The 27,215-nt window shown below is 40.3% G+C and overlaps 1 protein-coding gene across 1 annotated transcript in view; it reads left to right on the top strand.

Moving 5' to 3' along the window:
* col4a2 (collagen, type IV, alpha 2) overlaps positions 1-27,215 on the top strand; it is a 63,683-nt gene that overhangs the window by 17,354 nt on the left and 19,114 nt on the right. The window contains 4 exon segments of the mRNA XM_085135138.1: positions 6,608-6,688; positions 26,429-26,563; positions 26,653-26,697; positions 27,061-27,177. Coding sequence (XP_084991264.1) covers positions 6,608-6,688; positions 26,429-26,563; positions 26,653-26,697; positions 27,061-27,177 — 378 coding nt within the window.

The following is a 27,215-nucleotide window of genomic DNA, read 5'->3' as shown; positions in this document are numbered from 1 at the left end:
ATGCGTCTCTAATTTCAGCCTAAGTCCGACATTTTTTCTCTCCATATTTATTTATAGTTCGCCTTCAGTTTGTTTTGTCTGTATTTTCCTTCATCTTTTGTCTTGTCATCATCCTGTCCTCCCGCCTGAGTTTCTTTGTTGATTTTGGCTGCGTCTGGCATTCACAGGAAGTGCTAAGAAGCGGTTTTGTCTGTGGTAAAACTAACGTATACGGAACAGGGGAAAAACCGAGACTGTGGTGAGTCAAGCTGCCCACAAACCAACCAACAACACATCTGATTCAGCTGTGAGATTGTGGTGCAGTGTGACTTGCTGGAGGCTAAAAGATTCACCAATTAATCAGCGACGTTTTCGATAACTGATTTTATTACTTACTGTTACAGTTCATTGAATTACAAGATTTGGACAGAGGGTTTTCAGGAAAGCATGACTTTTAAAGCATCTGGTTTGTTCTTGGGAATTTGTGATGACCTTTGACTGCTTTCTTTATAAAGTACAGGATGATAAGTGGTTTAGAAAAAAGTGTGTTGACTGGTTACACAGGATTTGATTGTTTTGTAGTCGACACAAGTGAACAAGATGAGAGGAAATGCTCACAAATAGAAATCTGTTAGATTCAGTTAATGCAATTAATTGCAGTTATTAAAAGTTGTCTAACTAAATGATGCAATTTGACTTTTTGACCATAGCAATTTTTAAGTTTGGCAAGAGGGTCGGCACATTACTCTATCTCATCTTCTCTGTACTACAGTTCAATATTAATTAAACAACTAAACCAGTTATAAAAAATCTTTTTTTCTACTTCAGAATGGCATCAACATCAAATTTTATAAGGACATAGAAGAGGTTTCATCATTTTTCTTCCTAATCTTCTGCTCAACCCAAGAATTCATATGCTAATCATATCCAACTTTCACAGTAATGTCTGGGGTAAAATGAAGTGAACTTTTCTACAAAGATCAAGTTTGGTGTAGTAATGTTCTCCAAAAACCACTCATGGTAATTATTCAACACTAGTGGGATACTGACTGGATGACACTAATCTTTGGTCTTCAGAGTTTTTACTAAGCAGAGTACTTTGTATTTTTCAGGACGGACATGCATGTAAACGACATTTAAATTGCTGGCGGACCACAGTGTGGTGCTGTAGAAATGCAGTGAAATACAGAAATGTGTAAAAGCCGCATAGACATTACCTACAGTTTAGGTTGTTTAGGTTTGGAGAATGACTTCTTTTTTAAATTTGACCTCTACACACCACAACAGTTTTTAAATCACTAAAAATGTGACCGAAGTGCAAACTTTCAGCTTTATTTCCTAGATGTTTGACAAAAGTATTATATTGGCTGTTTTTGGATCTTATATATTTTTGGACCTTTTCAAAATTCCAGTAAAAAACTGATATAATGAAAGTCCAGCTCTTGGAATCATCTCCAGGTCCTTTACCTGCTTCATTTGTTAAGAAATAATGAGGGAACAGGAAACAATCAGATTCAGCTCTTCACCTGGCCATGAAACTGCTCATCGGTCAACTATCCAGTTGATTTTGAGCCTCTGAAAATAGGCTAAAATACTGGAAATACTTCTGAAAATACTGTCTATGTAATAGGGGTGGGGGAAAAAATCGATACTGTGTAGTATCGTAATATTTTCTTTGCTAATAATGTATCGATACAGGGACAGCAGAAATCGATATTTTGTTACAAAAAAAGTTTTTGTGGACTGGAACATGCTCTGACTTCATAGCATGTTGATCCTTTTTCTGAGCAAGAATCCTGACATTCCTTCACTGTCCAAATGTGTTTAACTTTTTTTGTGGCAGCAATAAACATGACAGTTTACTTATTTTAATTTAAGACTTGTTTTATGTTAATTAAGTTTAAAACTTTTTTATTTAATGTAAAATTATATTTTGTTTTAATTTAATTTCAAATTTTTCAGTTGCTGAAGGGGCTGCATAGTTTTCACAAATTGCATAGTTTAGAATAGCTATAATTGTACCAGATGGTTGCATTCAGTTAAGTTGGACTAGACTGTAACTTCAGTTTGTCAACAATAAAACTGACTGAAATGAGAGACTGAGTGTGAGATTTTTTTATTAGATAAAATGAATATTGATAAAGTTTACCTTTATGTACAGAATCTGAATATCGCAAAATATTTAAAAAAATTGCAATAATATCGTATCGTGCGTTAAGTATTGTGATAATATCGTGGGATGTATGGTGATTCCCACCTCTAGTGTGTAATAATCCAAGCCAAAGTATGAGAGAAAAACATGAGCATGATAGGGTGATGTTGACCCAGCTGGTTTAGTTTCACTAATTTCACATATTTTGAAGGAGTTGGTGCACAATTAGAGTGATGCAATTCTGCAGTCTCCATAAAGAAGAGGGAGGCAACAAGAACTACAAATTTCGTCAGAGAAAAAAATATTTTTATAAACACAGCAGCTTTGCACGTTCACCCCTAAAGCTCTGTTCACTGAAACTTTATCTACACATGAAAATATGCCATCAGTGGCTCCAGACTGATCCAAGTTATATGGATTTATCTATTCTTATAAATTTGGTTTAAGGTACTGAGTGTTGGTAATTCAGGACAGCAGGCAAGTAGCTTTTACTAAATGTGTTTCTTTAAGCCGAAATTGATCATTTACTCCTGATGAAAGAACTCTTAATTGTATGTCATGTTAAGATGTCAGGCTCTGTTTGGCACATAGAGACAGAGGAACAGAAGTGGAAAACTGTCTGTTACTACTCGGTCAGACAGAACCTTTTGTTTTTTCATACGTGTGTGGTCTGAGTGTTAAAAACAAATGCAGAACTTCATTTATATCTTAAGAGGGCGTCCTTTTTTGTGGAACCACTGTTTACATTTACACACGTGATTGTAATTGTGAAGCTGAGCAGACCACTGAAAGCAGTTCACAGAACATAAAAGATGATCATGACTGCAGTCATACTGTAAACAAGAAGCCGCGGATCACCAATCAAAGTAAACCGGTCTCAAGGAACAGCTGTGGCTCACGGGAATTGTTTCATGTCATATGTGCTGTTGTGTGACAGCACTCATAACAAAGGCATGGGAAGAGGTTTTCATCTGTACTCTGAAAGCATTTTGTGAATTGTGAATGTGCAGGGCTGTTTCTGTTTCATTCTTGCTTATCATGCCTGGGTGTGAGACTTATGATTACAGTAAAGGAGTTACTTATAACAAAAACCAGTCAGTTTTTCTATGTGTGCAGACTCTGATGAGCTGATCTGCGCTCTGATGCTCACTGGTCTTTGTGGAGCTGAATTAAACAAGATAAGCAAAATTTCCGCAACAAACCCTAGGCACAATAAAGCAATTGTAAAAGATAGACACACAAAGATCGACAAGGAAGTTAGTGACTCTAACCAACTTTATCATCTTAAATTTACCTCGAGGTCTGCTACCCTTGATGCCACCTAAAATGGCCATGAACACCACCAGCTGCTCTGCACCAGTCCAACATAGTTCATTACTGTAACTCCAATTGTGTTTTGCAAAACACAATTCAGCAACACATCATGTGTAGATCCAATATCTGATATCTGATTTGCTTTGAAAAATTCTTACCTTTCCTTGCTTCTTCCTCCCCTCACCCCCAACCAGTCACAGTGGCTGGCTGCTGCTCCCTGAGCCTGGTTTTGCCAAAGGTTTCTTCCTGTTAAAAGGGAGCTTTTCCTTCCCACTGTCACCAACTGCTTGATCACACGGGGTCGTGTAATTTGGGGGGTTTCTTTCTAATACTGTTGGGTCTATGCCAAACAACATAAACCACGTTGAGGTGACTGTTGCTTGAAGTGAATTGTTGCTGTAAAATATATCGGAATTGAATTTGTCTTTCTTATTGTCTGTCAGTGCGCCCCAGGGCAGCTGTGGCTACAATGTAGCTTGCCATCCCCAGTGTGTGAATGTGTGTGTGAATGGGTGAATGACTGAATGTAGTGTAAAGCGCTTTTGGGTCCATAGGGACTGAGTAAAGCGCTATATAAATACAGGCCATTTACCTTTTTTTTTTTTTTTTTTTTTTTTACCATTTACGACACTGGGATGACATTATTTGGTAACATCAAAGAAGTCATTCGACACTAATATGTATTAATGTGCTTATCAGATTTAATTGCTCATTAATTCAAGGTGATGGAACGCCACACAGATCATTTCTCTCCATGCATACGCCATGCTGCATGGTGGTCTGGATTTATCAGTTACTTTTCTGATATGGTGTGATCTAATGCAACATTTCATATGGTAAATAGTGAATTGTTGGTTTTTGTCTTCATATGTTACTATTTGTGCTACTATATTCTGTTGATTGCTTGTTAAAAAAGAGCCCATGTCCATCAGCAGTAGGAGTAGTAGATTTTAAATATTACTTATATCTACAACAAATTCATGCTTTGCACTTCTTCTTTTATGCTTTTCGAACCACAAATGAACTACACTACAGTTATTTTGGAAGCACATGACTTTTAGAGGCAAGTCTAGAGCCAGCTTGGCTGTGTCCAAACACAGTGAGCCCAAACACACTTTGGGATAGCGTTGCTATCAACTTACTGGTTTAGTGAAAGTATGTTGCATTTGGTTTTTTGTTAATATAATTTGAGAGAAGCATGTCTCAGTATTTTCTGATATGATGAGTTATTGTTCCACTATTTCGAGTGGGATTGAACGGATGCAAACAAATGCACCTGCACGTTATCATGAATTCAGTTTCCAAGGCGTGCAAAAGCTATGGAAAAGGTGATTTGACAAACAACGGGTTATTGTGACTGTGGGTGGAGAAAACAGGATACTGTAGCGCAATCCTATTGTCCTCTGCTGAAACGGCCATCAGCTATTTTGAGACTGTAAACTAAGGTTGAATTGATAGTGTGTCCACAATGTGTAATTGCCTATATGGGACCCATTCCTTTGTGAGTCTATCTGGAGATGACGCAATCTATTGTCTGTGCTTTTGGACTTCCACCGTAATGTGGAGAAAGGTCATTCCATGACTCTGTTACATCCTTATTCTGATTGAAATCACCTTCCTTTTTCATGTCTCTTTTCCTAAAATAAAAAAAAACCAAAATACTGTCGTACAGGTAATCCCTCTGCATGGGATTGATTGATGTGGATATACTGCGTTTCAAATAATCAGATGAAATGTGGGGCATAAGGAAAGCATGCTGTTTGCTGGAGTCTGACACCACATGCAGGCTAAATTAAATCCATTGAGGCATCAAACGGTGGTTTGGAAGGAACTCCTCAGATCCACTGATTGTTAACAAAGAAATGCAGCCTTGTACATTCCATAAGGGAGAGGAAGAGGGTCTTTTTGTTGGAGATAGGGGACCAATAAAGGACGATGCCTCTATGGTAAAAGAAGGTCTTTGTGCATGAACAAGGTCTCAATGTGGCCTTTGTAAATAGGGCTGCTGGGATCGGCTGTCAAACTAAGGAGAAGAATCATTCTGATTCTTTATCTGCCACTTTGTTGCCATTGTGGGCATAAAGTGCTCATTTAGATTTTTTTTTTTACAACAGAGAGGGGGGGATATTGAGGCATTTGAGGCCTAAGCAGGCTATGGTATGGGTGTGTGGGTGGAGGACGTAGGTAGGGAGTGTGAGACGTCATGAAATACATCAGCTACATGGCAGTTTCTGTAACATCTGTATGTGCTACTAAAATGCCACTGAATGGCCTTTTTACCCTAGTTCCCTAAACATTGCTACCTTGGAGTTAATGCAGCAACCAAGCCTTCTGTGTTGGTTTGATTTGTTTTTATTCTCGGCCTTGCTGGGTAGAAGTTTAATGGAACATTTTAAACTGCTCTGTTCATATTATACAGTTCAATGGAAGCAGTGCTGGGTGCTTTAAGGCATCACAAATGAACTTGAAAATATATAAAAAGAGCAGCTGAATTAGTGATCTCAAATTGAGCAGATTTTTTTTAATCCACATGTTTTGAGGTATCGAGGCTTGAGGTGTGGTTCTGTACATGTTATGTTGTGTTCATGGTTTTGTCGGGAGTTCAAATGTTTCTGCTTCAGAGGCAATATGTGCTCGAATTAGACCGTGAATGGGGATTTTATTCAAAGCACAAGATAAATGTGAAGTTGTATAAGCCTCAGCTCTGACTTAATTAATGCCTTAAGCTTTCTCAGTTAGCTTAGGGTCTTGCCACCTCTGACCTGTGGGTTGGCAAAGCTGGTGAGTGACTACTTTCACTTTCTTTCTTCTGGTCTGTGTTGTGCTTGTGTCATGTCTAGGACAGATGAGCCTGTGATGGTGGGTGGTTTGGTTGGTATGCAGACATCTAAGGGCAGATTGTTCCCGTCTGTGGCTGGACCCAGCTTCTTCTCCTTCTTTTTTTTTCTCATAAACAGACGACCATCCATTATGAATGAATGTCCTCTGTGACTCATTCGAGCCATTTCCAAAATACCCTTTCTGCAGAAAACACTTAGATACACAACTGTGCAGACAGTAGTATACACAGTCATCCGTGCTGATATAACAGAGGTGCTGGCGTGATCAGCAGCGTACAATATGTAATGTGGGCTTTTTTTTGTGTGTTTTGTTTTTTTGCAGGGTGGGAAGAAGCACAATGTCCCCTGTGGTGGAAGAGACTGCAGCGGAGGCTGTAAATGTTTCCCAGAGAAGGGTGCCAGGGTAAGTTTCCTACTTTAACTACTGTTCCAAGTAGCTCTGCAAAGACCACTCTCTCCCTCCCTCTCTGACTCTGTTTCTGTCTTTTCCCTTTTTATCTTCAGTGTTAACCAGCTCTACCAGCTGCTTTTCAATCTGGAATACCATTTAAGGCCATGATCACACATGATGGTGTATTTAAGTCTCAGGAAAAGATGAACTGACAGGCTGCATAGGGGCCAGTATAAAATAAATATGATTTTCTCTAACCTATGAATCCTGGGAAAATCAGGGCTGTAAATGAACCCCCAACAAGTTCCCTTTAATTGGACCACAAGCATCAATTCAACTTTGAATAAATATCAGGTTAGCCTGATATTTGGGTGCTGTGGATGCACAGCAGCCGCGATGGGGTAATAACCCTTGTGTCATGTGAGGTGGTCACTGTTTCCAGCTCAACTCAACATCAGTGTCATGCCTGATCATAGCCTTGTAGTCATGTTGTGGGGAATCAAAGTGTCACAACAATGCAAAGTTAACATATCAGATAATCAGTCTATTAAGACTATTTCACCGTATGGAGGATCCCACTGCTGTAAGTCATTAGTTTGACATACTTATCACCCTTTCTTGTAGTCTAAGAGTTGAATTTCACATCATTAACCTCTGTGAAAGAAAAGGTCAGAGAGGAAGAAGAAGTGTCTGAAGTGAGGGAGAGCAAAAGAGAAAAATGAGAGAGGGTTTTAAATCAGAGAGACAGACATAGACTAAACACAATGAGATAACACGCTCAGAGCGTGTCAGGGTTTCTGCATGACTAAATGCTGTTTTTGCTGCTGACACATGCTGCACAAATCATCAGATGGCTTTCTGATTATTACACTAGGGGCTTTACCTTCTTAAAATATCAGTGCTTTGAAAAAACCAGCATCTACTTTCCACAGCAAATGAAAACACATATTTGGGTGTTGAAAGAGACGTGATTTCATTTGTTCTGCAAAAAAGTTTTTTCAATAATAAAACAGTTGGATTAAGTGGGATGTAAAGATGTGCTTCATGGGTTATCTGAGCTTCCACAAGCTTAGAGAGGAATCAACATATATGCCTCTAAAATCTTAGTTACGTACTGAGCTCATCCGGAGATCCTCAAACAAGGATCTGTTGGTTGAGAACTGTGACCTGAGATCATTTTACTAACAAAACCACAGTATTTCCCAATCTCAGTTAAGTGTTTTTGTCTCCTTCACCTAACCACAAATGTGCACTCAAATCTCTGTCCTGGGTTCTGTTCACCCACATCCATCATAGCGACACAAGTGTGTTCAAGTTCATAAATGTAGCTCCTCATTTACCCCCTTGTTAAAGTTGTCCCTGAACACCATCCTGCCCATGAACGCATTTTTAAATGGATTCGGATTTTTGTGCATTTCAAAGACGAACTTTCCGGATGATTAACTGGCCAGCTTCCTTTTGTTTCTCTGTTCTTCCGAAGACTGCTCGTAGGATCCATAAATGTCTCAGCTTAGCTCTCTGATGTGGTAAAGACCATTTACCACATAAAGTCGGGAACTGAAAATCCAGACTTGTAAAACCTCCCCCTTGCGAGAAAGAACACCTCCTGAGGGAGATGACAACAGGACCTGACAACAGGAATTTCATGCAACTTGACTTTGGCATCCACTAAGAATTTACCAGACCAGCTTTACAGTCAGTCTGACCTTTGCTGTGGATGCAGGAAAGCCTGTAAGAAACCAGAGCGGGAACTTCCACATTCCGCGTCTGAAGGATTCATAAGTCTGACGATGGGCTCAGCAGACCACTTTGGCTTCCTCCTGTCTTTCACTGATTTACTGTGCCAACCGGGAGCGAAGGAAAAAATTGTCATTGTCCAGTGCTGCTGTAAGTGCTAAGACAGTGAGTTGTTTTCCTTCCTTGGCATAGTTTGTGCTTCGGCTGTAAAAACAAGAAAAAATATCACAGATTAGACATCCTGGTCTGCGAGAGATGAACTACACAAACATTCGCCAAAGACAAACGGTCCATTTCCAAGAACACAGGCATTTTACATTGTCCTTGTGTTTGTTCGATGCATATTTAAAGCTTAAATTTCCTAAATTCGAAGAGTTTTGTACATATTGTAACACATCCAAAATGTTGCAGAGGTTTTTGTTTCACCCCAGTTGCAATTGTTTATGAACACACTAGAAACTAACATAGGTAGTTCCCCTCAGATCTGTTTCTCCCTCCTGCATCTCGTTCCAAAAACATTTCTTCCGAAAACTTCCCCCTGAGGTAAGTCATGGAGAAGAGCGCTTCACTGAATGGGTCCGACTCATCCTGTGCAGCTGTCTGCTTTGGCTGAGATTTCACACAGCTGTCGCGATTGGGCGATGGTTGTTAACAGAGAAATGGAGGCCATTTACGTCAACATGATGCGTTAGTGGAGCATAATAATTTTTTTGTCCAACTTCTCCTGTGACATCAGTTTTGTTTGTGTTCTAGTTTTAAGAAAATAAAAGTTGGATCTCAGAGTTTATCACAGGACTAAACAAATGCCAAAGCCTCGCTTCGGTAACGTTTGTACACTCGTATTTGCCAAACCAGGACGTGTTTGTGAAACTGCATGCTGTGTGTGTATTTTATACCTCACATAATCCTCATATTTTAAAACTTGTTGACTAAATTTATAAAAAACGACTTAATTTTTCATTCAGTATGACCCAAAATGAATAACTGAGCCCATAAACTCAGCAGGAAAGTGTTAAGTCGCATCAGAAAACCGTTTACCAATAGACTTCCCTAGGAGCAGAAGTCTTCTTCCAACCATAACTATCGCCATCTGGCGGCTTCGGATAGAATGGAGGTTTTAGATGCTATCTTTTAAGATAAAAACAGAAGATGAAAGCAATGCAAAAGGGAAACAATAAAGTTAAAGTTCAGACAGACATGAGAGACAGAGAGAGCGTGAGAGAGACTCAAAGAATGAAAGAGATTCTTGGTGGAGACTAAATATGCTAATTTCAGGGCTTTTCTGAGAGCGGAGACGGCGTGCTTCCAAAAGTCCTCATTGTTCTTTTGCGTCATTAGTGGATTTTTTTTTTCATTTCCAGTCATGAGAATGGTAATAAAAAGGCAAATAAGTACCCTAAATTGTAGTAATGAGGAAATAAGTTAGTACCGCAAAGCGTTTGAAGTAATTCCCAAGACTTGGCTTTATAACCGAGGAACATGAGCACAAGTGTAATCACAGTGTGATCAAATAAAGGTGAAAGCAGTTGTGCAAGCTAGTTGGGGTTATAAAGAATCCATTTTATGGTTTTGAATGCCTGGAGAACCAGGATGACATTAGAAACTGAACACACGTTCTCACTTTTAACAGATCACTGATATGTTTAGTGCTGGGAGGGATGAACATGGAGAAACACGTGCATCGAAAAGAAAAAAAAGACAAGCCACTATTTGGAAACCATTAGAGGCAGTATGCTGGGAGACATGGTGTCCTTTCCACCATAAGAAACACTGTTATGTGTTAAAGAAGGAAAGGAAATGACATGTTCTGAGGAAACTGAGCACAATGACAGTCCACTGATCTTTTTTTAATATAGACGCCCTCTGTGTCTGTGGGAACAAGTTGGTCTCTGTTTGGTTTCATCTATAAATGGTTAAGATTTCCTCGTTCCATGAAAACAAGTGCATACCTACATTCTTAATCTAGTACCCGAGCCTGTTTTATACTTTCCTGTCTGCTTAGGGATGGCCACTGATAGGAATGCTGCAGGCATCATCATTATTTTGTGACTCCTCAATATCATGACATTTGCACACACTTTCATGGTAAAAGCAAGGATGTGTTTCTTGCACCTTGTCTTCAGAATAAACTCTTGAACTTACATAATTATGAACTCTATTTGAGCTCTCAGAGCTGAATTTTTCAGCAGTGGTCAGTAACACTGATCAAACATGACTGCCTAAATGATAGGAGGGTATGGGAGGTGAGTTAGTGAGCATATTTACTGCATCTTTCCAGTATATATTAGTAACATGCTGTAGCTTCTTACGTGATTTGTAATGGCAGTTTTTCCTCAAACCTGCAATCAGGAGCCTCATCCATGCCCGCAGTCCCTCTCCACTGGGCCTGACCTTGTCAAAGAAAGAGCTACTAACTGTGGAGTAATGGTGCAGTAGATGGGAGGGGAGGGAAGCAAAAACCTGCTGCTATCACTAAAACTCTTGGACGGGAGGATTTTCTTTTCCTAAGATTCTTGGAAAGAGGAATTCAGCAGGGATCACAGGCTGCGAGTGCCCTGTGTGAAAGAGCCTGACAAACAGACAACAACCGCCTGTTGTATGTAGCTGACACATGGATACAAAATAATCCAGACTTCTTAGTTTTTTCATCGTTGTCACACTTAAATGTTTCAGGTCATTTAAGAAATTTTAATATTAGAGAAGGGTAAGGCAAGTAAAAACAAAGTGCAGTTTTTAAATGATGGTTTCATTCAGAATTAGCATTCCAAACTTTCACTGCAGAAAGAGAACTCTGATTTAACCTTCTAGGACCTGGCGTCCACATATGTGCACATCACATTTTGGGTTATTTAGACTAAAATACTCAATTTTGCTCTACAAGGGCCTGATATCCACTTACGAGGACATTATACTGCTACTGTTCTATCAAAATTTTAAACGAATATCCTCATATGTGGCTCTTATTTTTCTTAAAAACAAAAATAAGGTTAAAAAAAATCTCGTAATTCTTTGTTTTTACATTCATTGGGCCCCAATATGCCCAAATATCAAAGAGAAATTAAAAATGCATGTTGTGGAAGAGTTAGGAGGTTAATGGACAATGAACAGGACGAAACATGCGGTCTATAATTCACGTAATGAACATCACAAGATCAAATCATATGTGTCTAACCAAGCCTCTGTCTTGGTCTGCAAAAACAAAAATGTCTCCTCCTTTTTTTTTTCTTTTTTTTTTTACTGACCCGCTGTCCTCTACTCAGACGGGGTCCAGTTTTAGGAGCCTTAAAACGTGTCTCACTCTCACATTTTGGGAAGATAACTGCTTTTAGGAATGGGATGTCTATTGTGTACAAAGGAGGGCCTCGTGTACACATACTGTGCACATACATAACGGCAGGGCGAAACATCAACACTGACGCATACTTACTCATATACCTGTATAAATTAAAAAGTATTGCAGTGAGGAAGATATTGATTGATTCCTTAGTGACAGAGTCCTGTCTCGCTAGTTTGCAGCAAATGTGGGAAAAGGGAGGTTTTTGCTACTTATTTTGAAACCACTATCTTTAAAAAAAAGAGGCAGGGACCAAAATAACTTTAATTTCAGTCATTTCTTTGTGAGTACATCCTCAACAGGTCATCAGTTAATCACAGGACTAACACAGAGAGACAGAGAGTCATTCAGACTCACGTTCACACCTACAGACAATTCAGAATCACCCGTAAACCCTAAAAACATGTCTTTGTTTCCATAATGGTGGAGTGAAAATGTACCGTTTGGAGAAAAACATAAAATAAAGGACATCTAACCCCTTAGTGACCAGCTATATATAGTATACTAATAAACACAGATAAGATGAGAAAGAGTCCAATCTTAACAGAACAGTTTACCTTTCAGTAGTAAATCTAACTATGTACTAAATTCCAAGAAGAAATCTAAATATTTCCTTGTGGTGTAGCAAGAGTGTTCATTTTTGACTTTGTCCTGAAGCTTTAACAGCTTTTACTCTTGAGCACATGTACATAGTAACTTACTGTGGCCCTGAGAGGCCAAACAGACTGCAGCCTAAGAAAACACCAGCAATAAGAACAACACTGCAAAAGCAACAGAAATAGGAAAAAAACAAACCAGAAATAGGAAAAAAACAGATTTCCAAAGCACAAGGGAAGTGTTTCTGGGGAAGCAATAATCCCGACGGACCAGTTGTGGAACCAAAATATGCTAAGAATTGCGCTGGGAGACACTTAAAAGAAGTGGAGGATCTATTCAATTCAATTCAATTTTATTTATATAGCGCCAAATCACAACAACAGTCGCCTCAAGGCGCTTTATCGGTTTTGTGAGGAAAGAAAAGATGAGAGGTAAGTGTGTTAGTCTAACTATTAGCCTAAAAATCCATCGTCAGTATTATATGAATTATGATAAAACACACCTAGCATGTTTTGGGTTCCTGCAACTGGTCCGTCGGGTTGTTGTCTCCCCAGAAACACTTCCCTTGTGCTTTTGGAAATCAGTTTTTTCTTATTTTTGTTTTCATTTTTCCTATTTCTGTTTCCTTTTTTGCTATTTCTGTTGTGTTTTGTGTGCTTATTTTCTTATTGCTGGTGTTTTCTTAAGTTGCAGTCCGTTTGGCCTCTCAGGGCCACCTTAGTAACTTCTGTTACAGGACATAAAAATCTGCTATTGGCAGTTATTTAGTAAACAAGCTAAGAGTTTTTTTCTGCCTCAGTCTGAATTCAAAAGTTCACTTTTTCAATAAATTTAAATAATTTAAGTAAATTCTTCTGTCATCCCTGGAAAGTCCATACGCTGCATGAGAAGGGAACAACAGAAGGATTAGGAATTATTTGGACAGATGCATAAAACCTCTGGCAAATTGAACTCATTCAAAGGTCATGTTTCCTCATCATGGAAGGAAATCACAGTCTTATGAAATTAATTTTCACTGTAGGTTGTTGGCCTTGGTAAGAACACACTCCCTCCTAGTGCTCTTTTAGTTGCCATCTGTAGCTTGACTGTGTTATCACCAGCCAACACATGGTTTGAGTATACCTAAGGACAAATTACCCTGAGATATTCTGTTTCATGTTGCTGCTGGAACTGTGAACTTCAGCATACTTTCACCCTTTTTTCTAAAATTTTGGACATTAGAGTCACTTTGTATCTTGAAATAAGCCTCATATCAGTTTTGGGACAATTTCCTGATTATTTTCCAGTGGACACTTTCCGGTGCTGTCCATCCCCTGCTGAGTTACACTGAAAAGGACATTCAGACTTGCACCACGATCACATCTGTCTGGACTGCAATCTCATGATAGGAACGCGGGGTCAGGAATTGTTATGGTTGGCGATGAAAGGTCTCAGGGCTGTAGGAAAAATGTGACCAGTTTTTTTTGGGTCACAGCAACAATGCCATGTGTTCTCCATCAGGCCTTGTTGTGAAACCTACACTGGGGGTGGGCTGCTGAGGAAACAATTAGATTTCCTCCAAGTAGTTTCATATTTATTCCTACAACATTTTCTAAGACAAATACATGTTTTTCAGCGCAGACTAGAGATGTGAGAAATTTGGCCCCACATAGCGGTGTTTCAACATGTGCACTGTGGTTGTGTAAATGTTGTGTAATATATGAGTACTCCCCCCCCCCACCCCCCCTTATAACCTAAGGTCAAGGTACATTCCCATCCTTTACACATACTCAGGCTCTCAAATTGCTATAATTTACCGTAAACCTATGTAATAAACGATTAAGTGAGTAAACCACACACACATGCATGGATCTTTGCCCTATCCACCAAATGCAGCTGAAATGGCAGCGGGTGCTAGATTCCCACGTGGGAAAATGAAGAAAGAAAAAAAATCTTCCATTCTTCAGTTCAAATTGGACTCTGGGCTCAGCCAATTGGAAAAAATTTTGCGGGTGCAGAATGAGACCCTGAGGATTACATGGGTATCCCTGATAGTTATTTGACTGGCTGACCGCCACGTCAGCTAGGGCCAAGATCACAGCTGGGAGTTTGACTATAAATCTAATTTAGCAGATCTGGAACCTTCTATTTCTGCGTCTTTTTTTGTTAGTATTTAACTATTCATCAGCACTCATAACATTTAGGAAAAATGCTATATCCATTAAGCTAAAACATACACACAATACACAGAGGTTACAACAATTATTTTTAGGATTTGGTTAGCCAAACAAAACCAAACAAAAGTTAAGAGTGGTGTTATTCAGCTAATGGGATAATAGTCGTGCCAGTTCCAACCTCCTCCTGCCCACCTTCTGTTCTCTGAGATCTAAAGCAGGTGGACGCACAATCCAATGAACACAGTCAATTTTACTGGCTTGGAGTGGACTCACATGTTTCCAAATATCATGAAAAAACACACTCAAATGGGGGCGGGAGACTTCTAAATGTGAGCAAACGTTTATGTTTCTTACTGTAGGCAAAAATCATTAAAGCTGCAAACATATTGTTTCAGACAGAAGAAGTTGCGAGCATCTGTCCTCCAGTCTGATGAAGAGCTGATGTGCTCAAAAAGTTTGTTTTCGTGGTCCCATAAAAAAGGTAAAACTGGAACCACGCAGCGTGAAAGCATCTGTCCACAAACCAGACTGCTAAGCTAGCGTATTTGATTTCTTTCCCAAGTACCCTTCCTGACCCTCAGGGATTTTGTCTTTGGGGATCAAACCTGGGATCTTTCACTTTGAACTCACTGGCTTGGATGAGCCCATCATAACATGCACTCCCGATGTGAATCTCTCTTTCCATCGCATCCCAAAGGTGCTCTACTGGACTGAGACCTGGCGACTGTGTTGGCTATTTGAGTACAGTGAACTCACTGCCACGCATCAAAACTAGTTTCAGATGTTTTGAATTTTGTGGCATGGTGCATTATTCTGCTGGAAGCAGGATCAGAAGACAGGTACACTGTGATGATAATACCTGGGTATGCTGTGATGTTTAAATGATTCTCAGGTGGTACTTAGGGGCCCACAGTGTGCCATGTAAATATCCCCCACATCGTTACACCTCCAGCAGCCTGAACCACTGATACAAAACAGGATGTTTCCTTGGTTTCATTTTGTTTACACCAAATTTGGATCCTACCATCTGAATGTTGCAGCAGCACCAGGGTCTCATCAGGTCAGCCATCGTTTCTCAAATCTTCTAATCTTCTATTATCCATATATGCATGTATTTTAGTGAACCTGTGCTGTAGCCTCAATTTAATTTCCCAATCTTAGCTGACAGGAGTGGCACAGTGTGGTCTTCTGCTGCTGTTGCCCACCTGTTTCAAAGTTGTGACCTTAGAAATGCTCTTCTGCATAACTTGGCTGTAACAAGTGGTTATTTTAGTTACTGTTTCTTTCCTATTAGTTTAAACACATCTGGCAGTTTTCCTCTGACCTCAGGCATCAACAAGGCATTTGTTCCCAGAGAACTTCTGCTCACTGGATATTTTATCGTTTTGGGGCCAGTCTCTGTAAACCCTAGAGATGGTTGTGTGGAAAATTCCCAGTAGACCAGCAGTTTCAGAACTACTCTGACCAGCCGTTGTTGGTGTGAGCCTCTCTGACACTGACAACCAAGCCATATTCAGAGTCACTTAAATCAACCTTCTGCCGCTTTGAACTTTAGCAGGTAGTCTTAACCATGTCTACAAGCCTAAATGCATTGAGTTACTGCTATGTGATTGGCTAATGTAATACTTGAGTTAATGAGCAGTTGAACAAGTGTACATAACAAAGTGATTGGTGAGTATATAGTATGGCCATTCGATAGAGTTTCCTCTTTAGACCTACCAGAAAACATTTCCAGTATACCAGAGTAGTGTAGCAGACATTGTCAGTTTTCCATTAAATGTCTTTATAACTATGAGTTTTGATAGATGTTAGCGTTCCCCCTAGATAATGTTGTTAGAGCCCAATATGACATCATGAAAATGCCCATTTTGTCCAAGCAACAAATATGTTCATCCAATTATTCCTGCGCTGGTTAGGATTAGAAGTTATGACTGCTGTTTGTACCCTACCTGATTTCTCAGTAACATGTTTTATTATGATTTTTATTTATCAGTCATGTCAACTTTGGGGTAAAATAACTTTCTTGCTTCTATTATCCCTCGTGTGGCCTCTCAGACTGCAAATATAATTAAATATTCTGTACATAACTTTGTGCCCTGGGGTTAGACGTTATCAGACAGCAGCGTTTCTGAGGAAATTGACTTTTCCTTTCTAAAGTTTTATAAACACATGGTGCACCTTGGGAAGTCCACTGTGTGGAAGCTGTAATGGCATTATAATCATAGTGCTAAATGTAACAGTGGGATTATAGGGGTGTCACACCCGTGATGGACCTCATTAGTGGCAGACATGCGGTCAGAGTGAGGCAGACACACGATACGCACACACACAGGTGGTTGATCTCTGAGGTGAGGGCAACACCTCGTTTAAGACTGCAGACCCAATATTGCTCTTTTACGCATGCATTTTCACACAAACACACAGACTGCAGCTGTGTCCGGCTCACACACACGAAGCTTGGACCACAGACTGGAGACGTTTCATTCCTTATATATGAGGCAATGGCGCAGGTGTCGGGCCCCTGAGAACCCCTGGGATAGCGCAAGGTCCGGGCTGTTCTGTTCTCAGCCTGAGATCCCCCCCCTCCTCCCTCAAGTCTTGATCTTCACCATACACCCTTTAGCACACATGCAAGCTCTCTCTCACACTCACACAGTCTAACCAGTGGTCATTAGCAATACCCTGTATGGACTGGATGCTGTCAGATCTCTGGCACATTTGCATACACGTGCGGAGCAAAAGAGGGACCCATGTGCATGCAGAAATTAGCTCAGAGTCTAAACACATTAATTCATATGTAAACTGGTCTTCTGTCCTGAACAAAGAGGAGCCATGAGAAACAAGACAAATGACAACAAATGGCCGATGTTCCGAACGTCATCTGTATTCATCCCTCTGTTTCATTTCTTTGTCTTAGCGTAAGAGACATTTTAAGAGGATGAGTCACGGAGACCAGCTGAGAACATGAGGGTTCAAGTTTAGATGTCCTCTGAATTTTGGCTGGAGGCTTGTCTCCATTGCAGCAAAGCTTGTAACGTTCTCATGTAAAAGACCTCATTAGACTTTTGTTTTGTTTTGTTTTTTTCACATGTCACTGCGCCACGTGAACCCTTTCTTAACTCCTAATGCATCATTTTAAAACCGCTCTCATCTAAAGTGGCCATAAGGGCTTTTTAGATGCAGGACGTTTTCTTCCAGCAGGGCCTACAAAAAGCTGACCTCCCTGACTGCAGCCAGGAGATCCAAACACACGTTAATAGATATCTAAACATCATCTACAGATGTTTATTTACTCTGCCTGACTCCTCCTCAGGGTATCCAGTTCGGGTCCCTTTCTGTCCTCAAAGCAGAGCCCCTCATCCCTGTCCACAGACTGGGCCCCGCTTCCCTCCGGGGTATCATGCATAAGGGATGCGACTCCTGAGGAAATGAGTCCAGGAAAAACGTGTCCAAGAAAAACAAGCGAGGAGGGTAACAGAAGAGGGACTGAATCAACTGAAGTATCTGAGTCCAGTTGTGGGAGTCAGAGAAAGAGGGCAGACTTCAGTGTTTACATGCTCTAAATGATTTACTCCCTAACATTAAACTTCACCATCTTTCCATTCTTCTTCTGCTCTTAAATCACTCTTTAACCTTTCTCCTCCTACCTCCCTTTTTCACACCACTTTTCCTTCCTTCTTTTCTTCTTAGCTGTTGTACTATACCCTTAATTCCTTCCCTCCATTCTTCTTTTATTCCTTTATTATAGCTGATAAGTTCAGAAGGGGTGAGCAGCTGCTCATTTCCTTCAGAGTGCTTAAAACAAAGTGAATTGGGTGGAGTAAACCACTTGTTCTTACACTTGTCGGACACTTGAGTTAAGAGGGCCGCATCTGAGAATTGTGGATCTTTCTAAAACTAGCAATCTAACACTCACTTCCTCTCATGGAGCGATTAGCGGTGAGAAAATAAGGAGGGTTTGGACTGTTTTAGATCCTCTGTCATTCGTTGCAGAGAGCTGTGTGATATCATAAATGCTTTAAAGGAAAAGTTAATAATGGAGCATTAGCACCAGTAGTTATCTATTCTATATTCCTATGAGTATGAAATATGTAGCCATTTGACTTTTCTATAGCCAGTTTCTGTTAAAGTTTAGACTACATTAGACTACAAATCTTGGTGGTAACAGTGAGCCACGTTGATGTTTTCAGGAACAGCTGCAAAAACTTGGCTTTAGATATCTTTGATTGACATACAAATTTGTTTGCTTCCGTCGAACCCGGGCTTTAATCCATCCCCTTTCCTCAGAACCAACTGTTATTTCTCTAGCGCTGCAGACTTTTATTATTCTGGCACTCCTGCTCGAGGCAGCTTGCGTAGATACCTGCTCTCACCAGGGAGAGTTTATATAAATGAGTGTTGTGTGAATGTAATAAAAGTCCACTCTGTAGGACCCGTAGATTTTTCAGAAGCAGGACACGGTTGTCAGCTCCCATCGTCGACGTCAGAAGGAAAAGATGGTGCTGCATAGCATCGTCCACAACAGTTTCTGTTTGGATTACGGTGTTATTTCTGAGAAGATACATTATATACAACCATCAGGAGGGCAAGCCAACTGTTAGACATGAGACATTAACATTGTTGGTGATGGTGTAACGGCAAAACTCGATGGATACCCAGTGTAGATGAAAAACAGACGTGGAAGCAAGTGTGGGAACAGTTCATTTGGAAAATTGCTAATATATGTGCACATGTAAGCTGCAGATAGAAGGGTTTTCATTAAACCCAGCAGCCGTTGATTATTGTTAAATATCTGCAGCATTTTGTACCTTCAGCATGACAGGAAACTAAGAATGAAACAGGAAGCTTTTAAGTAAAATTGGTACATTTGAAATTTTTTAGTGGCGTTATGTTCATTGTTAATGTCATGTTTATTGTTTTCCTCTAAGATGCCGTAGAGTTAGCTCCATAGGTTTTGGGATAATGGCATAGTTTTGCATCCGTGCACCACCACACTAGGTTTATAATCATTATTCATGGAGGTTTTATAAAACTTTTGTATTCATTGTTTAGGAAACCGGGCCACACACACAGTCCTCCATTTTCAGAGGGTTGAAAGTTCACCAATTACGCACTGCTTACACTCATGAACCAGAAGGCCCGATTAGATTTTGCCAGAAAAACTCTGAAAAAAGGACGCATGGGTTGTACCAGAGTGATTTTAAAAGAAAATTATGGAGAAGGAAAGAAACAGCTTGTGATCTGAAGCATACCACATCATCTTTCAAACATAGTGGAGGCAGTGTTATGGCATGGGCATGTGCAGTGTTATGGCTGCCAGTGGAACCGTGTCAGTGGTGTTTATTAATATTAATAATAGAATTAGCAGGGATATACTCTCTGCTCAGGTTCAAGCAAATACTGCAAAACTGATAAGACTGCAGTTCACAGTGCAAGTGAATAGAGAGCCAAAGTAAACTGCAAAAGCAGCCCAAGAGCTTCTCAAGGCAAAGAAATGTTAAAGCCTTTGATTGATTGCAATCAACAGATCTTAACCCAAATAGAGCGTGCTTCTCAGTTATTAGATACAAAATTAATGCAAAAAGAGGCCAGACAGAGGATCTCATGGGAGGAAACACAGTATTTGGTGATGTCATTGGTTTATAGACTTGAGGCGGTCGTTGACAGCGAATGATTTTCATCCAAATATTAAAAACATTATGAATTTGTTTAATAAATTTTGAGGCTATGAAGAAAGGGAACATGCATAAAATCACTGCATTACTTTTGCAGTCTGAGTCACATCCTGACTGTTTGATCTAAAATCCAGTGTGGTGATGTACAGAAACTGTGAACTGTCCAGAAACTTAAGAACCGAACTGTAACTGCTGTTCGTGTCATTGGTCATGACTTTGCTGATGATTTTTGTCTTAAAAATTCATCTTTAATTAGTTGTTCTTTTCATATGTAAAATTAGGGAATCTCCCTCGTAGTTCCCAGTTTTTGCGGACGGACAAACAGATGAAATAACAGAGCAAGCTTCCGGCCAGTTGTTTATTGATTTGTTTTATTCCTCTCGGATGTCAGAGGTTTGCATATCGGGCCGTGCGTTCCCATCCTGTTCTTAATGGGTCGTTCCAAAACTGTCCACCCCAGGGGACAGTCTGGACCCAGATGAAATTTATGGTGTCAGACGGGGGACCTTTTAATAGATCTGTGATTTAGGAATGAGAAATGTAAACACACCCGTGCAGGCAGAAGGGGTTACGGCATTTTATACAGCATGTGAAGAGGAGGGATTTTCTCAGAGATTTCTTGATACGAGTGATACATCATAAAGTTGCTCGCTGAAGCTTACACAGATAAAGCAGTGGAGCAGATGTGGATGCTAATATGGTAATATGGCAATGGGAAATCCAAAAACACATGTGAACTGTCATACAGGCTAGATGTTTGGCAGTGGGAATGAAGCCGGAGAACGTGACTGATGAATATTTAAACTTTCCAGGTGTCACTGACATCTCTGGCTGAAGTCTGTAGCGCTGATGAATGTGGGTGGGCATGGCCAGAGGAGAGATGACATCATGAAGTGCATAGTACACTAAATAACTGCAGCAATGAAATATGCTAAATTACCAAAGATCAGGTAGTTGCTCTTTAAGTGGCGATCCTTTTTTTGATCCTGGGAAAAGACACAAATCACTTTTGGGGCTGGATAAGGAAGGCCACTCGGCATAAAATAATAAGAGAGCAGTTGAGTGTAGCTTTCACCCGTAGTTTCATCAATTTAGATGGTGTTCATTTCATTTATATTTAATTTTCTATTCCACAATTTTAATGTGAACAGGTTTTAATGAATATCAGCTGCAGCTGAAGAAGCATTTCCAATGAAAACAATGCAATAAAACTGAGAGCGAGGTGCAGGGGCATTGTTAAATTTTCTTGAAAACCACCCAAAGGGGCTCAAGCAGTTCACAAAGCGAATGGGAAAATGAGTTTTTGTGTAAAAAATTATGTGAACAGCTGCTTTTAATTGTTTCTGACTGTAAGACTTCACCAAGACGAGCTGATCCACACCCGCACCTCCGCAGGTCAGCAGCGCCTCATGATCAGGTGCATTGCATATTTTTGAGGTTTGCTTGTAACCTCTAGTAAGTCTCTGCTGTTGATTGAGCACAAACGTTCTCCAAATAGATTCTGATGTGACATGTTTTAATGACCTGCTTTGTGCACGTGTGTGTTTGTTTCCAGTCAAGCAAGTGCAAATGAGATTATGCCCCTTAAACGATGTGAGAAGTGACTTAAGTGACTGAAGGCATCAGGGTTTTATTGCTTATCACAGTTTTCCTTTTTGAATTTTTGACAACTACAGTTTCTTTGCGCGCTCTCGTTATCACTCTTTGTGTTACTGTTTTACTTTGTATTTTGTTGTCTGAGCCCGTCTGTATTTCCTTTCAACTCCTTTTCACCTGTTTTCCCATGTTTCAGTTTCTCTTGTTTATTTGACCCTATGAAATCGTTTCTTTTGACGACGATAATTTACACTAACTGCTACAAATTACACGTACATCTAAACCAAGGCTCTTGCTCTGGTGGTTTAGATCTGCTGTATTACCTCTAATTAGAATAATGAGGGTATTCAGCCACCTAGTACGCCTGCTCCATGAATTTTCAAAAATCACCACATACAGTGTAGTAAGCTGTATTTAGAGTCGATGCTGTATCATCAAGCAAAATGGGCAAAACTCAGATAACACAAAGAAAGGCACAGAGCTTAATGTGAAGAATTCAGCTCAGTTCATAAAAATGAATAAAATTGCATTTAATGCAGTTAGTTTAACAATTAATCTGCCGTTTGTTTGTGTATTATTTAAAAAACAAGAGGATATAATAAAAGACAAGGAGCCTAATAATATGACTGAAAGACTTAAATTTTGTAGACAAAGTCAAAATGGTTTTAGTTAATAGTTCTTCTAACAACCTCCAGTGTTCACTGTTATCTGTTGTTGTGACCTCATTTGATCATTTAATAACTGAACCTGAGCCACAGTAGAAAAAAACTACATTTAGAGTGAACTCTCATAGTTGCTGCTATTATTGGTAATACTTGAGTAGAAATAACTCTTGTGATATTGACTAATTAACTTAATCTTTTGATCTTTCGTGTATGTTTAATTCACACTACAACAGAGTTTCTGGGGAGTTCATTGCAGTATTTATTTATTTTTTTAGGTGTAGAGTAATATAATCAGAAGATGAAGAAATACTTGTCAGCTGTGATCCATGTTGCGTTGTGGAGCTCACGAGATCAGAGTCCAGATGTATGACGTATGTCTGTGATAGAAAGCAAACTAAAGCAGCGCAGACGGCCATTATTTCAGAGACAGGTCTCCTGAGCTTCATATTCTGCTGAAGTTACGACCAGCCTTCAAAGGGAGAGGAGTTGACAACTAAGCTGACCGGCATTGCCTGTACATGTATACATGGTCTCTATCAGTGGCTGATTTCTTGGTCATTCTTCCCCCGGTGGAGACAGGAAGGGCAGGCAGACTGACAAAGCAGGGGAAGAAGACATGCAAAGGGAGAACACTCGAGAGCTTTGGAGAGGAGGCGAGGGAGTGAAGGGTGGAAGTAGTGAGAGTAGATAAGAATGGGGAGTATGGATGTGTGAAGGAAATGGTACAGTGTGGAGGACCTCTCCTTAACAAGTGGGGAGGACTGAAGGGAGACTTTTTAGTGCATTTGAGAATTAAGGAGAAAGGAAATGGCGTAGTTCTACCGTCCAAATGAACTGGCTACTGTATGTGATGTGGAACAGGTGTGGTTTGTTTGCTTGGGGACATACACGAGTTTTTAACATCCCTAAAACTGACAAGCTCTGACAACCACGCAACCACATCTAAAGGCAAATGTACACCTGATCCAGTTTTTCAAAGGTAAAGTAAGAAGCATTATGGTGGCATCCTTTTCACTGTACCACTCTTCTTCTTCGATCTCTAAAAATCCTTTATCGGTTCTCTTGTTAGCCCATGGTGAAAGATACAAAGCAGAGCAAAGCAAGTTTATACAAGTTTTCTAGACAAGGACCTCTCGTGCACACACACACACACATACATTTGAGACAGCTATTGGTTTGCCAGAACCATTTGTCTTCAGAAAATTAGTTAATCTGCATTTCATGAGGTCTATGCTTATTATCTGTGTGTATGTGCAGAGTTAATGGAAGTAAAAAAGAAAAGTAAATGTAAAATTCAGAGCAGTGTTTATCACGCTGGCCCTGGTTCAGGCTGCGTGTGAATTGTTTTGACAGGACTGCCGTCGATGCTGTGCTCTATAGGCAACATCTGCTGGGTCAACAGTGTGCACAGACAAAGCACACACCTTGTTGCTTAAATAAATCCGCCCACAGGCAAAGCGCGCGCACGCACACATACACAGGATGCACATGCTGCATGCAAGTTCACAGTTGCAATTACACGAGTTCGGCCGAGGCTTTTTCTCACACTGTCTGCATCTGATTTGAGCTTGTTTGAATTTTTGTGCGACACTATTTAGGCTCCCTGCGTTTTTATTAATTCCTTTCGGCTCGCTGGTTCTAGCTGCGTGTAACACCGCTCGAAGGACTTCTGTCAGCAGACAAACAACGTCACTGTGTTTGTTGGTTCTCACAGGGATACTGTTTGGCCTCCAAACCTTTGAGAGCACCACTTAATTCAATTCAATTCAATTTTATTTATATAGCGCCAAATCACAACAAATGTCGCCTCAAGGCGCTTCATAGATACAGAGAAAAGCCCAACAATCATATGACCCCCTATGAGCAAGCACTTTGGCGACAGTGGGAAGGAAAAACTCCCTTTTAACAGGAAGAAACCTCCTGGCAGAAACCAGGCTCAGGGAGGGGCGGCCATCTGCTGCGACCGGTTGGGGTGAGAGAAGGAAGACAGGATAAAGACATGCTGTGGAAGAGAGACAGAGATTAATAACAGATACGATTCAATACAGAGAGGTCTGTTAATACATAGTGAGTGAGAAAGGTGACTGGAAAGGAAAAACTCAATGCATCATGGGAATCCCCCGGCAGCCTACATCTATTGCAGCATAACTAAGGGAGGATTCAGGTCACCTGGTCCAGCCCTAACTATATGCTTTAGCAAAAAGGAAAGTTTTAAGCCTAATCTTAAAAGTAGAGATAGTGTCTGTCTCCCGAATCCAAACTGGAAGCTGGTTCCACAGAAGAGGGGCCTGAAAACTGAAGGCTCTCCCTCCCATTCTACTTTTAAATACTCTAGGAACAACAAGTAGGCCTGCAGAGCAAGAGCGAAGTGCTCTAATAGGGTGATATGGTACTACAAGGTCATTAAGATAAGATGGGGCCTGATTATTTAAGACCTTGTATGTGAGGAGCAGGATTTTGAATTCAATTCTGGATTTAACAGGAAGCCAATGAAGGGAAGCCAAAACAGGAGAAATATGCTCTCTCTTTCTAGTCCCTGTCAGTACTCTTGCTGCAGCATTTTGGATTAACTGAAGGCTTTCAGTGAGTTTTTTGGACATCCTGATAATAATGAATTGCAGTAGTCCAGCCTGGAAGCAATACATGCATGAACTAGTTTTTCAGCGTCACTCTGAGACAGGATATTTCTAATTTTAGAGATGTTGCGCAAATGGAAGAACGCAGTCTTACATATTTGTTTAATATGTGCGTTACTTACTGACCAAGAACTCCAGGATCATACAAAAACAGCAAGTTCCCATAGTATCCCCATGCTCACATGTTTTATGACCCCTTCTTAAAGTACTCCTCTCATATTATTCAGTTTTCTTCCCACCAATAATTGTTGACTCTGCGGGTCCATCGAGCAGCTCCCTCGAGTGTGTGACTAACTGTAATGATGCACTGTGATGAGATTAAGTGCTGTGTTTTCCATTTTTTTAAGGGTGCCTTAACACACCTACGTGAACAGTTATTCTGAGGTCACTTTCATGAGATAGGAATTAAAATAATAATAATAATAATGTAGCAGACTCTCAGCTGCAGATGCTTCTGCCTCTGGGAGGCTCTTATTTTCTTACTTTCTATCTACATGCTTGCCTTTTCCCTTTTGTCACTCTGGGTATCATAATCAAATTGTTATATTTAGCTTGCAGATTAGGGGGATGTCTGCAGCCTCAAACGCTCTGAATATGGCTGAACAGCCATTTCAACTGCCCTTTCTCTTTTCATTACTGAGACATTTGACAACAGAGTCTGGCTTTATTTACATTAACTTAATCTCCTCGCTGCCCTATCGCTGTCCTAAAATAACACTGTGCACAGCTCTTAGAAGCTCTCTGGTCCTGCACGTGCCACATTTCCAGCTCGGGGCTGATGTTTATCGTGTTTGAACTGTTTCCAGGCAGATATTTCTGTGAGTGTGGTTTAGTCTGTTCATTTAAAGTTAAAAAGAGCTAACATGAGTGAAGAGGCATGTTAGTGGGTATTTGCAGTATAAAGTTTAGCCACTGGGTGGGTGTAAAGAGAAGGAGAAGGGTAAGGGAAAAGATAGGGAAGTGTATGTCTCCCCCTGGTGATCTAAACCAAAATTCCAACTGGAAGTTTGAAAAATAAAAAATAATGTGGAGAATGGAAAAACTGGGAATTATTATTGTTGTGATGCTTTGGTTCCTTTGGTTTTTTTTGTATCTCTTGATAACACTTGTCTTATTCTCATTATTTTGTTTCTTTATGAAATTAATACCAGGTAAGTAAGCGATTTCTTTGCTCTCACCCTTTTTGCTAACAGAGATATGACCAGTGTTAGCTTTAACAGTCATGACTGAAACAAAAGAAGATAACTGACAATTTATTCTTAAAAGTTTTTTTTTTCATATATTAAGTTTATTTGATGTGTTGCATCCTTGACTTAAAATTTATCAACTCTGTTTTTCCTATCTTTCCAATTTCAGGGCCGTCCTGGGCCTCTTGGTCCGCAGGGCCCACAGGGGCCACCTGGGCGAACAGGAGAGGAAGGCATCCAAGGCCCAAAGGGGCAGAAAGGCGACCGTGGTCGTGATGGAAACATAGGTCCTAAAGGAAGCGTGGTAAGTGCTCATCTCTCATCTCTGTAAACTATTAAACACATGACAATGACAGCTATTTTGTTTAATGTGCAATTCTTGTTGCTCCACAGGGAATGACTGGCGTACCTGGTTTCTCTGGCAACAACGGTATTCCTGTAAGTCCACCGTGCTGTCGGGATGAACGTTGTGGGAGAGTGTTCAGTTCAATTCAATTCAAAATAATGTATACATATACATATATATATATATATATATACAAATTAGACCAACAGTTGCCTCAATGCACTTATTGCATATTGTAAGGTAGACCCTACAATAATACATGTGGAGAAAAATCCAACAATCATATGACCCCCTATGAGCAAGCACTTTGGCGACAGTGGGAAAGAAAAACTCCCTTTTAACAGGAAGAAACCTCCAGCAGAACCAGGCTCAGGGAGGGGCGGCCATCTGCTGCGACTGGTTGGGGTGAGAGAAGGAAAACAGTGTTGATTCTGCTTGTGTCGCTCTCTCTGCAGGGACACCCAGGACAAGCTGGGTCCAGAGGGAAACCAGGTGCAGATGGCTGTAACGGGACTCATGGAGATTCAGGGGCACCAGGATTTCCCGGCTCTCAAGGCTCCCAAGGTTTTCCTGTGCGTAATGCCAAGTCTGCTTAGATAGTTATTAATAC

Source organism: Neolamprologus multifasciatus, chromosome 16 (genome assembly GCF_963576455.1).
Source record: "Neolamprologus multifasciatus chromosome 16, fNeoMul1.2, whole genome shotgun sequence".
Lineage (NCBI taxonomy): Eukaryota > Metazoa > Chordata > Actinopteri > Cichliformes > Cichlidae > Neolamprologus > Neolamprologus multifasciatus.
The sequence above is the reverse complement of the archived record's forward strand: the minus strand, read 5'-3'. Positions and strand labels throughout refer to the sequence as shown.